At 32.4% G+C, this 12,767-nt stretch overlaps 2 protein-coding genes across 2 annotated transcripts in view; one reads left to right on the top strand and one right to left on the bottom strand.

Annotated features, from left to right (window-relative positions):
• The window catches only part of LOC145312015 (26S proteasome regulatory subunit 6B), a 16,947-nt gene extending 4,180 nt beyond the window's left edge, over nt 1-12,767 (bottom strand). Inside the window, exons 1-7 of the mRNA XM_080151102.1 lie at nt 12,660-12,767; nt 12,118-12,214; nt 11,670-11,842; nt 11,299-11,464; nt 10,857-11,052; nt 10,355-10,551; nt 9,221-9,416 (exon numbers count right to left, since the gene is read on the bottom strand). Of these exons, the coding sequence (XP_080007228.1) occupies nt 9,221-9,416; nt 10,355-10,551; nt 10,857-11,052; nt 11,299-11,464; nt 11,670-11,842; nt 12,118-12,214; nt 12,660-12,745 (1,111 nt within the window). The 5' untranslated portion in view covers nt 12,746-12,767. The remainder of the gene's footprint in view (nt 1-9,220; nt 9,417-10,354; nt 10,552-10,856; nt 11,053-11,298; nt 11,465-11,669; nt 11,843-12,117; nt 12,215-12,659) is intronic.
• LOC145312017 (uncharacterized) lies at nt 5,008-8,186 on the top strand. The gene is made up of 8 exons (XM_080151103.1): nt 5,008-5,147; nt 5,359-5,446; nt 6,042-6,208; nt 6,305-6,465; nt 6,542-6,656; nt 6,740-6,872; nt 7,053-7,155; nt 7,996-8,186. Exons 1-8 carry the CDS (start codon nt 5,059-5,061, stop codon nt 8,145-8,147), a joined length of 1,008 nt encoding a protein of 335 aa, XP_080007229.1. The 5' UTR covers nt 5,008-5,058; the 3' UTR covers nt 8,148-8,186.

The raw sequence follows: 12,767 nt of genomic DNA, 5'->3' as shown, positions 1-12,767 counted from the left end.
TTATCATTCGAGATTTAAACAATAGTAATTCTTCAAACTTCAGAAACAATTTAGATCATCATTTGCTTCAAAATTTTCAAATCAAACACCATTTTAATCACATTTCCATCAAAAAGTCTAAAAGTATTATCCCTTCCAGCAATAACTTAAATGACGTGAACAGTGATGACAGTAGTGAAAGTGAAAACTCAGAAAGCATTGAGGAAGGTGGCCGAGAAGCTAGACAACCAAAGGAATCATTCACACCTGCTGAAACCAGGCAGACAAACCGCTACCTAGCTCCTGAGCTCTACAATGAGCATGAAATTAGAATTCAAACAGGAATGAACAAAATATCTTTTAAAAGATTTTGTGATTTGCGTGAATATAGTTGCATCGACCGTTCAAGACTCTCTGTAAATTCACAAATATTATTATATATACAGCGATATAGAAAGGCTAAGCCATACAGAGACCTTAGTGTTGATTTTTCTCACGGCGTTAGCTCAGTTTTCAATATTGTCGAGAAGCTTACGTTTTCTGAGGTCAAGAATTCTACCAATATTCCCTACTACATTCAAAGTTCCAACATTGATAGAGATGTCAAAGCAACGATGGAGTTTCTAGGTAAAGAATGCCCCCCACTTTTGTCAAACCTTGCTAATGAATTTAGTAGTGATGGGAATCCGGATCCGGAATCCGAATCCGGAATCCGGAATCCGCCCAATTTTCGGCCAATTTTGGAATCCGAATCCGGATCCGGAATCCGTTTTTTATAGCGGATTCCGGATTCTAAATTGGTAGGCTAAAATTACCGTCTTGAGTCTTACAACTCCCTCTTTTTGAAGGCAAAGACCACCCAAAGACCCCCCCCAACACACCACCTTCCCCCCTTTAATAATTACTAATGTGATGTAAATGTTTTAGTTATGCTGGAAGTCAACACTTTAAACAAATCAAGGCTTCAACCAAGTAACATAGTGATAAATTAACGAAAAAAGCTATCCCTCTGTGACGGACGGCCTTTTAAAATACTGCTAGAATCCGGAATCCGGAATCCGCCAAAAATAAGAATCCGGAATCCGCAAGAATCCGTCACTTTTTTTGACGGATTCCTTCAAAATCCGGAATCCGAATCCGGCCCAAAAATTCGACGGATTCCCATCCCTAGAATTTAGAGACCCTACAGGAAAGAACCGTAAAGTAGCATGGGGATTTCTGGATGCCACCTACCTCTATATGGCAAGAAGTTCAAATCCTTTGATTCAAAAGATAACGTTTTGTAAATTCAAGGGCCAGAACGTACTAAAAGTGTCGGCGATAACAACTGCAACAGGTAAGATTCATTTATATTATTCTTTTCTATAATTCATATATGTTACTATAACCTAATGGTTTTAAACCAATTACCAATAACACTATCGTATCCTATAAAAAGATTTTTTGTATTAAGCTTAAGATCTGGAAAAATACTTATCCGAACTTTTTGTACATTTAAGGGAAGCTTGATAAATGTCATTCTAAAGTATTCTTATTTGAATTAGGTAAATTTGTGGTTGTGTTTCCACTGGCTTCCAGTATATCCCCTAAATCTGGAGACACAAATCTTATGTCAGCACTAATAAAGGCAGAAGACGCTATAGATGATGGAAACAAACTAACTTTTAGATGGCTATTGCGTGGCACAGATGAATGGTGTTTTGGGCTTCTCACAGACTCTGGCTACGAGCATGATGATTTAAAGGTTTTTTTTCATAATTTTCATCTTAACTAATTGCATACTGAATTTTAAGTGAACTTTGAAATAGAAAATTGTTTTATGATTTTTAGGATGATGATATGTTGTTGTTGTCCGACGTCTGTGCTGAGGAAGGTGCCATTTTCATGTCTACGAAGGTAAGATAACTTATTTTAAACGAATAATAAATAGGTATGATTCTTGGTTTTGTTTTCAAATAATGAATTTGTCCGACTCTGTGCGGCGTTTGTCATAAACATAACTGCAAATTGCAATCATATAAATGAGTACATTGTAATAATTCTTTGAAATAGCAGATATTCGTATTAGTCCATTTAAATGTGATATATGCCATAAATGTTTTCAACTTAAAATAAATACTTTTGATAACATAATATATCACATATTTGTATTCATTTTAGTCTGGGAAAAGAATTTTGCAACAAGATGATCAAAATGAAAGGATTACTGTAGTACAGGTGGATGATATAGAAGAAGAAGACAATGACAAGTGTATTTCAAGATACCATACGATTGTTAAATTGGTTAGAATCTGTCGTCATGGTAATGAGCAGGGTCATGGAGGTAAGAGGATTTCATATTCGTTCGTTTTATTTAGTATTTTATATTGAAATAACAGTTGAAAATATATTTTTTAAAGGCTTGAAGATGATTTTTCGACACTTACGGAGGCACAAAATTCCTGTTCATTCACTGAAACCTGTTTCTAAAAACACACTGGAAAAATATGGATTGCCATTGACTTTAGAAGGCGTTCCCAGGCAAGTACAAGTCATTTTAAATGTTTTTTTTAACATCTCACTCTCATAATTAAACAATGTAGTAAAGAATAATAACATAAAATATTTTAGAATTTTCTTTGAAGTTGTTGCCTTAATTAACGTGTACAACTCTCTGCACCCTGGATTTGGTCTGGTTTATATCAACGAAGCACAACAAGCTCGACTAAGTGTAAGTATAAACATTTTTTTTAAGGAAACCAGTTGACAACTCATTTCAATAGTAAATATTAAAGTAGTCCATTTAAATGAGATTTATGGCATAATTTTTATCAAGTTATGGAAAATTAATGTAATCACATAAGGAAACCAGTTGAAAACTTCTTTGAATAGTAAATAATTGTACTAGTCCATTTAATTGTGATATATGCCATCAATTTTTTCAACTTACGGTAAATTAATGTAATCATTTAAGGAAACCAGTTGAAAACTTCTTTAAATAGTAAATATTCAAAGTGGTCCATTTAATTGTGATATTTGCCTTCATTTTTTTCAAGTTCCGGTAAATTGATGTAATCACATAAGGAAACCAGTTGAAAACTTCTTTAAATAGTAAATATTCAAATATGCCATTAGATTTTACAAGTTATAAAGTGATCATATAAAGAACACTTTAAAAAATGAGATATATGCCATCAATTTTTTCGAGTAATGGTAAATTAATTTAACCACATAAGGAAACCAGTTGAAAACTTCTTTAAATTGTAAATATTCGAAGTAGTCCATTTAATTGTGATATTTGCCTTCATTTTTTTCAAGTTACGGTAAATTGATGTAATCACATAAGGAAACCAGTTGAAAACTTCTTTAAATAGCAAATATTCAAATATGCCATTAGATTTTTCAAGTTATAAAGAGATCATATAAAGAACTCTTTGAAATACTTTTTTAGATTAGAGACAATAATAGTTATCCAAACACAAATTAATTTTTATTTTATTTTTAGAAAAAGCTATTATCACGATTGAACCTAGAATGCCAATTCGATTATTCTCTAGGATGGAACAAAGAAATTCGCTCAAGGTATATGCTTCAATAAGATCATTTATTATTATATAAGGCAATTGAGAAACTAGATTATTCTTAATCTAATACATATTCTTTTTTAGGAGACGTTTACAATGGAATGTTGTAAAATTAGAGGATCTTCCTGAAGTCAACTATTTGAATGTTCCACAGTTAGATCAAACCAACATGTATCCAAACTTGTATGATATTTTCATAGGTAGGAAGTTTTATTTTTAAAAACTTCATTTATGTAAAAAATTATTATTAAAATTAAAATCTAAATATTCTTTAGGTCCGGATATTATTGACAAAGCTAGAAAGTTGTTTAGTTATGAACTGAGATTACAGGTCAGGCAGGAGAACTTTGAAACTTAGGCTCAATATGCTGAAGAGCTACAGAACAGACAATTGGACAAAGATATCTTTTATAAAGACTTTACCGAAGCTCCTGATGATTGGGATGATGAACTTTTTGGTCCATTTGTTGAGCAACGAATAATCAAATGTTTAGTGCCTCCATCGATGAAGTCTGCAAATGACAAGCAAAAAGTAAATTACCGAATGGCTCACATTGCAGTTTCTAAAGAACCCTTAGATCGACTTGCCCTAGAAGGTGACCTTAGAAGAATAGTTGCGTGGGGTTGCACCTGTAGCTACAAAGCAGGCAGTATAGGTAGGTTTATATTTAAAAAATCATTTTTGTTTATTGTAAAAATTAGATTTATAAAACTTTATTTCTTTTATTTTTAAGGTGTCTGTTCGCATGTGTCTTTTTTGTTGTTGATTACTTGCTGTCCAGCACTTCTGGAGGAAAAAATTAATCCTGATTGTCGTTTGTTAACAAATAATCATGAAGCTTTAGTTCCTTATTATACAATTCAAAGTGAAGTAGAGAAAAGGAATGAAGTTTATAGAATGGCAAACATAGGACCAATACGTTGGCGACATGATCTGAGATACCAAAACTTTGATGATTCTATGTCTTCTGTTTCTCAACTTTCTGATCAATCATACTTTGAGGTTTCAATGTCATCAGTTTCTTTAGATTCTGATTCAAACGTGGACGATCCCCTGAGCTCACATTCTGCTACAATTGATGGAGATATCAGTTCAATTGAAGAAGATTCCTTTTCAGAAAATCAACATCTGAATAGGTCTTCGAATACTATATATTCTTTTTCATCTGATAGTTGCCCTCCAGAGTTAAACATCTCTTCAAACACATTTTATTCATTTTCGTCTGACAGTACAATCAATTCCAATTTGAACAGTTCTGTTGATTCTTACAATGATTCACCTTGTCATAACAATAGCAACAAATCTATTTTTCTAAATAATTCTGTTGATTCTAATTCAAGTGTACATGAAATTTTAACTCAACCAAATCTTTCAAATGAAACAATTGATTTAGACAATTCCTTAAATGAAAGCTCTACTGATAATTTAATGATTTGTCATGATGAAAAGTCAATCAATCCTAAGAAAATCATAGTTATTGATGATTCAAGCGATTCAAATGAGTCGGGTGACGAAATGAATGTCATTTTGCCTAAAACTCCAACACAGCTTAAGAGAATCCGCATTGTTGCAAGCCCTAGAGTTTTACATGCATTAAAACATAGGTTAGTGTTTAAACTTAATTCTGTTCTGTTTTATGACTTACGTGTTTTCATGTTGGGGATGCGATATAACTATGGGAAAGGAAATAAAATCCTAGTAATGAAAGACATTTTTGTGTTTTTATGTTACCACTATTGTAAATGATTTGTTGTGTTGAAAGACCAAAATGTAGAGTGATTCTATTAATCTAACTCATCAGGTTATTTTTTTCAGGAAAGTAATCTCATCAAAATCTGAAAATCTTTTTCCATCGCCAAGTCAAGACCCTTCCCCTTTTCAGAAAGCTGGTATGACAAATGAGGTAAAGATTTTGTTTTATTCCTCCTCCATATCTATTTTCCTCATATGGGCGAGGCTGATGTTCCGAACAACACGTCCAAGTCCACCAGCCATAGGAAAACTAAGGAGAGCAGTAGTGTCCCCTTTTCTGTCCATTCACCCTAACTAAATTCCTGTTATAGATCATTAATATTCTCGTTAGGGTGACCGATATCACCTCCCTTGTATCCCCGCTAGGGCCGCAGCCCTTAGAGGGATTTTTATGGGGCGTGTCTCTGTTACACCGCATGCACAGTCCTAAGATAATTAGATTAAGGAGCAGCTAAACACAGGTATCAGCTGAAAAGTAAAAAGGTTAAGCCATACAAATGTGATATATGCCGGTTTGAAAAAATAATCTTAATAACATTTTTAAAGAGCACAGAGCGAACTATAAAAAGGCCATTTAAATGTGTTTTATGCCGGTTTGAAAAAGCGAATCTTAATAACGTCTTTACAAAGCGCAAATTAAAATAATCCATATCTAAAGAGATTTGTTAAAAAATCAAAACATTGGACAATGTCTTGTTCTTAAGTAACATTTAATTTACTTTTCCTGATAAAATATTATGCTTTAGACAATGACTCTTTGTCCCATACAGTGTTTGGTATTGCTGTTTCACCACATGAGTTTAAAAGAACATTTGCCGAATATTGGATTTTGTAATTATGTCACTGAGGTTGTAAATCTGTATCTGTTGAACATGCCATCTGAGGATCCACTTTCAGTTCACATATTTGCCAAGTAATTTTTTACCTATTACCTACAATTTTCATTTAAAATATAAGATATGACTTTTTTACCTTATTATTTTACCTACTCTTATGGACACTTGTTTAGGGCCATCATTGAATTTGAATGTACTCCACTGTCCTTGTCGGAACAATCTGATTCCACAGAATGGCTGTATTTTATTCTAAAGAGTATGCTCCAATGCAGAAGAAACACCTTTTCAATGTTTCATTGCGAGACAAATTGTAGTGGCTGTGGAAAACATATAAGTATGCATTTTTTAACTGTAAAGCGAAGCTCATTCTTATGTTCATTTTGAGATTCAAATAATAGTTTTTGCTTTAGATGAATTTGGACAAGGGATTGTTCACCCTAAAATATGTTATTTGGAGATGGAAGAATCCAGTGAACCTCTAGATGTTCAGAAACGCTTTTCTGAGTATTTGGAGAGAAATTTTAGGTAATAAAAGTTTAATATTTTTTCGAGTAAACAAGATTAGAATAATCTAATTATTATCATTATTAACATATAATATTATCTAGATCCCTATGTTATCTATGTAATAGAAGTGTCCCGGGAAAAGTTATTTTTAAACCTGGTTGCTTCACGTGGCTAGCCTTTGTCAGAACCAATACCAATGGGAGAAAGATAATGAGAAAGTTATCAATGTTAGAGGTACACAATATTATACATGTTATTGAGTTGAATTCAGAACATTTTAAGAAAAAATTGAAGTAACTGCTTTTGAAGACCTTTTTTTTCACTATCAATCGAAGAAATGATTTTTTTTGCAATAGTTTTGTTATTTACCTATGTTTATTTTATCTCCAACTTAATATTTTCATTGTTACCTAGGGAAGGAGTCTTACTACCACGGTTGGAGAGCTTGTTGGCTTAGTTGCCCATATGGGAAGTTTGCCAACCAATGGCCATTATGTCTCATACATCAAAGTTGAAGGTAGGGGTTTCTTCAATTTCTTACCTGTTGAAAACATTTATGGCAAATGATACATTTAAATGGAACACTTTACATGAACTTAATTTGTTTATTTAAGGTATACTTATCATTACACATGTGATTACACAAAATTGCTTTAAGTAGAAATCGGTTTTGGCATATATAACATTTAAATCTCGGATATCTACTTTTTATTATTTTATCAAAGTAATCCTACTTGTATTCTCATGTGATGTTATGTTACATAAGTCAATCTTGAAAAAGTAAATATTCGACATTTAATGTGATGCCAAAAATGTTTTCAACGTAAAGGAAATTAATGTTATCACACAAGGAAACTATTTGAAAACTTCTTTAAATAGTAAATATTCAAAGTGGTCCATTTAAATGAGATATATGCCATCAATTTTTTAAAGTAATGTTAAATTAATATAACCACATAAGGAAACTAGTTGAAAACTTCTTTTAAAAGTAAATATTCGGAGTAGTCCATTTAAATGAGATATATGCCTTCAATTTTTTAAAGTTTCGGTAAATTAATGTTATCACATTGGGAAACCAGTTGAAAACTTCTTTAAATAGTATATATTAAAGTTGTCCATTTAATTCAGATATATGCCATCAATTTTTTCAAGTAAATGGACTACTTTGAATATTTACTATTTAAAGAAGTTTTCTAATGGTTTCCTTATGTGAATACATTGATTTCCTTTATGTTGAAAACATTTTTGGCATATATCACATTTAAATGTCAGATATATACTTTTGAAAAAAATGTATTTTAACGTGTTCTTTCAATTTCCTGGATATGATTAAAATTCATTCATATAATTATTTTAGGGGACTTGTACAGACAAGACATGCTGAATCACTCTCTAGTCAAGGTTTCGGAGGTTGACCAGACCCGTGATCAGATTCAGGTACCATTTATTTTTTTAGTTGATAATATTATGTTTTCTTATCTTTATGTCATGTATCAATTGATTACATAATGTTTTTTTTATTTAAGCTACTGGTCTTCAAGAAACAAATATGAAAAAAAACATAACTAAAGCTCTTCAGCATATAGAGCCCTATTATATTATATCTGTCTGTTATTTTCTACACCTTTTCTTCTAATTATCCATGATATTTGTTAAGTTTTTGTTAAGTTTTTTATTATTTTTGTTAGAAATATATGTTTGTTTGATTTTTACAATGCTAATACCTTAAAACAACATAATATCTCAAAATGTTCAGAGAGTCTTGTGAAAATGGATTATTGATATAAAATGTTTAGAACAGTCCGATGAAAATGGATTTGAAAAATGATATCCTATAAGTTGTAAGTTTTTACTTTGGTTTATACACCAGGTAGGTAAGTTTGTACGTACGATCTTTATGTATGATCTCAGTTATTCTTTGAAATGTATATTTTTTAATATTCATGTAAAACTTACATAAGTGTGTGTGTGTGTATACACCTATATGTTTATATTGTATGGTTTGTTATTTTGTATATCGTTTGAAATAATGTGTATATCATAAAGAAAATGGACATTTTTATTTTTATTTTTTAAGAGTATCTATAGAAAACCTGTACCATGATGAACCGGACGTTATTTTTTATGTTTTTTAAGTAACTATAGAAAACTTGCCCCAAGGGGAACCCCTGTTCAATTTTTTTTAAACTCTTGTGAATTATGTGAAAAAACATTCACTAAAAATGGTATTTTGGGTATACATATTAGGGAAAAAAAGACCATTCTCATGTAATTTATGTGGCAAATCACTTTAACTTTTTTTAGAAATTGTCAAATAAAAAAAGTTCTGTCTGGTCAAAGTTAAAAATTTTTTTACACATCATTATATCTTTCAAATGCCGAATATATTCTACTAAGACATATAAAAGTTCACTACTCTAAGTACCTTAACTCTTTAAATACACTTCATAGAACTATCCCTTTGTATTATAATTTCATATTATCTACCTAGGTAATATATAAAGTAAATTCTTTTTATTCAATCTTGACATATTATGAATGATTGTGGTTTTGTGGGAATCTTATTTTGAAAGTAGTTATACCTGAAATTTTATCAGGACGAGCAACAAAATCCTCCAAATCTACTTCATCCGACAAATTCATCTTGCCAGTAATAGTGGAGAAAATAAGACGTTTCTGCCTACGATCAGGGAGTGGGAATTCAATCTTTCTGTCAAGTCTACCAGGACGCAGCAGGGCAGGGTCCAAGGTGTCCTGTCTGTTGGTGGCCATAATAACCTGAAATAGAAAGAACACTCAAGACTGTATCAAAGGGGCGTCGTAGCTCAGTGGTAACGCACTGAGTTACGGTGATGAGAGTTCGAGTTCTAGTCCCTATGTGGCAACTCGAATTTCTCAGTTGAATACATTCACGCAACTTCCCCTGGTTGTGTAAGAAGGGGATAATTGAGTAAGTTTGGATACTTAATAGTCAAGTACATAATATCAGTACTACCCTTATCCCAAGCTCCTCTGCGGAGAGCGTCATTCATTACGGTGACTTAATTTGGGACACCTGCCATACTCGGCGAGGGTGAGGTAATAATGAGTAGCTCTCATGAGATAGCGGGTCAAGTCTTAATGTGCTTGAACGTGGAGCTTGATAGCCCTAGTGGCTATACAAAAGTGTCTCAGCCTACTCCATGACTACTTAGGTCCAAACCCTGAGAGACTATGGCTAATCAATCAATCAATCAAAGACTGTATCATCATCCATCAACATTCAACATGCTCACATAGTGATTTTAAAATTCCAGAATAAGCACAATTAGAGGATAAAACTATAGGTATATACTATAGTTTCTATTTCTCTCTAATTTCAAAGTTTTAATAAATGATTTTCTTTATTTTTTTCTTTCTAAGTGGCTACGCCTACGGTGGAAAGGGGGGAGGGAGGACTGGTCGAACCTCCCCCTAATTTTCAGATAAGTTTTTAAAAAATGATTTTTTGAGGGCAGAGGATTTTTATTTAATATATAAATATATTCCCTTCACCTATAAGAAGTATCACTGTAAAGAAAAACCATATCAGATCAGCAGTTAGCGAGATCCTTCGCTACTGACAAAAAAAAAGCTTACTACTTTATATAATAGGATTTTCAGGGAACCTTCGTAAAAGTTTTACGCTTCCTTCCTTTTGAAGCAAAGTCTCGACACGCTAGAGAAATAGAATGTACCTTGACATTGGTAGTCTGATCGAAGCCATCCATTTGATTGAGCAACTCCAGTAAAATTCTCTGAACTTCTCTGTCGGCTCCGGTTTGAGCGTCAAATCTCTTGGTAGCGATGGCGTCAATTTCGTCAATAAAAATGATGGCTGGAGAGTTTTCCTTAGCAAGTCTAAATACGTCTCTCACCATTCTGGGGCCCTCGCCTGTAAATATGAAAAAAGATTTATCAGGGACTTATAAGATGTTTTAGGCATAAATCTACTAGAGGTCCAAATATTTATAGAGACAAAATAAACTTAATTTTTATTAAAATTATTGAGTGTACAGTATACACTGTAGCTTACTGTAACTTATATCAGTGTCTTAATGGTATATTTCTAGACTAAATTCTGTTTAGCTATATAGAGATAAATAACATGAGATTTAGAATGAATATTTAAATGAAACTAATATTATATCCTATTATTGAGTGTTTGCACTTAGTTTTAAGATTTTAGATTAACTTTACCTAAATATTTCTGTACAAATTCAGATCCAACAACTCGGATGAAAGAAGCTGTTGTGTGATGGGCAACAGCCTTGGCCAACATAGTCTTACCACAGCCGGGGGGTCCGTACATGAGAACACCGCGGGGAGGGTCAATACCAATCTGTTTGTACAGATCGAAGTGGGACAGTGGCAACTCTACGGCTTCTCGCATTTCCTGAACAAAACATTAAGAAATTAAGAAAAATGGATAGGCATTTTATTATTATGTCTTGTAAATCTAAGTATATTAGGCTTAATTCTATGTTAGTAAATGCCTATACATATGTTTTCATACTTTTATATTATTTTGATTTAAGTGCCGTGGCGAACACAGCAATTCAACAGTGGAGGAGGAGGTGGGTGAAAATATCATTAGGGGATGAAAAAAGGTGAAGGCAATGGGGTGCTGTTTTTGTATTACCTGTTTCTGCAAGTCCATACCACCAATATCCGAATAAGATACATCAGGTTTCTCATCAGCGCCCAGCATAGAAATACTGGAGTCTGCCTCTGGTGGTAGCACGTCAACAAGAGCGTTACTGTGCTTGTGAAGAGCTACGCTGGCGCTTGGCTTCAACAATTCTCTGATCATTAAATATTGATTACCTAACTTAGGTATCTAAATTAAATAATAGTGTAAATATTTTTTTGTTAACTAAACAATTTCTCTACAAATGTTTTTACACCAATCTTTAACCCTTCAGTTGATTTGTTGATTACAACTCTACCTATTAATATGTCTTATATCCTACATGTTGAGATATAAAATGATAAAAGTTAAATCAATTCCTGTCAAGTGTGGAAAGAATTCTGACATAGTAGTTGCTGCCAGTTGTGGAACCGACAATTCCTGTGTTTTGATCCACTGCCTCTAGAAATTGTCCAATGACAAGGGGTACGGACTGAATACGCTTAACCTCCTCCTGGGCGTGCAGATATTCTTTCTTCAAGTTACGTTGCTCATCCTTAAAAATTGAAGATATTTTACTGCCTATGATTTGTGTGACAAATAAATGTAGGTATACAAAGGTTATATGTAAAATTATCTCTATAGGACATTCTACATCTACAACTAAATAAAAAGGGAGAGATCGGAGGTAAATTTAAGATGAAGCAACCATTTCCTAAATAATGTCAAGCAACTAAACGTATAGGAATTGTACATTAAAACTAAGGAAGCTTACAAGTATAACCTATCATATTAAGTTAATCCTATATTTTAAAATTAAATAATAACAACCTTGATATACTCTTCTTGAACTTCAAGGAATTCCAGTTGTTCTTGTAATTTCTTGAATTTTACGTAGAGGTCGTCTGTGTCCAGTTCATCGTAAGAGCTAAATAATCATTATTTAAAATATAAAAATATATTTTGATATTTAACAATGCTTAGGTACAGGATGTATTGTGATTTCAATATTCGTTTCCACGAGACGAGAAATTTTGTAAGTAGATAATACTTAATTAAATTTAAGCTTAAACCAAAAATCTTTATCTAAATGGTACAAAAATAAATAGGTACAGAAACCTGAAAAAGGGATGAACACACTTTATCAAATTATTACCTAGGTATGTATTTTAAATTTAAATGAATTAAAATAAAAATAGTAAAAAGGTATTAAACTATCTCATGAATGAAAACCAATGAGTTTCGGTGGTAACAAAGGAAATATTTTAAGATATTAAATTAAATTATATTAATCTACCTTAAAAAAGTAATTAAGTATCGTAAACACTAAACTTGAATGTTTATATAAAATATAAATCAAACCAACGTTTTACCTAAGTTCAGCCTTTATAGGCGCATTGGTGGTTTCCTTGGCTACAGGACTGGTCTCCTCCTTCACGTCAATTCCAATTTCCTCCATTATAAGTTATCTCTGGAAAAAT

This window comes from Acartia tonsa, chromosome 2 (genome assembly GCF_053477335.1).
Source record: "Acartia tonsa isolate MP-2025a chromosome 2, ASM5347733v1, whole genome shotgun sequence".
Lineage (NCBI taxonomy): Eukaryota > Metazoa > Arthropoda > Copepoda > Calanoida > Acartiidae > Acartia > Acartia tonsa.
This window is presented reverse-complemented; position numbering and strand designations above follow the sequence as displayed.

Excerpts from the sequence above, each read along its gene's own strand:
- LOC145312017 (XM_080151103.1), top strand. The coding sequence starts at position 5,059 with ATGAATGTCATTTTGCCTAAAACTCCAACACAGCTTAAGAGAATCCGC. Across the intron at positions 5,447-6,041 it reads AAGCTGGTATGACAAATGAG|ACAATGACTCTTTGTCCCAT; the intron begins GTAAAGATTTTG and ends ATTATGCTTTAG. Across the intron at positions 6,657-6,739 it reads TATTTGGAGAGAAATTTTAG|ATCCCTATGTTATCTATGTA; the intron begins GTAATAAAAGTT and ends AATATTATCTAG.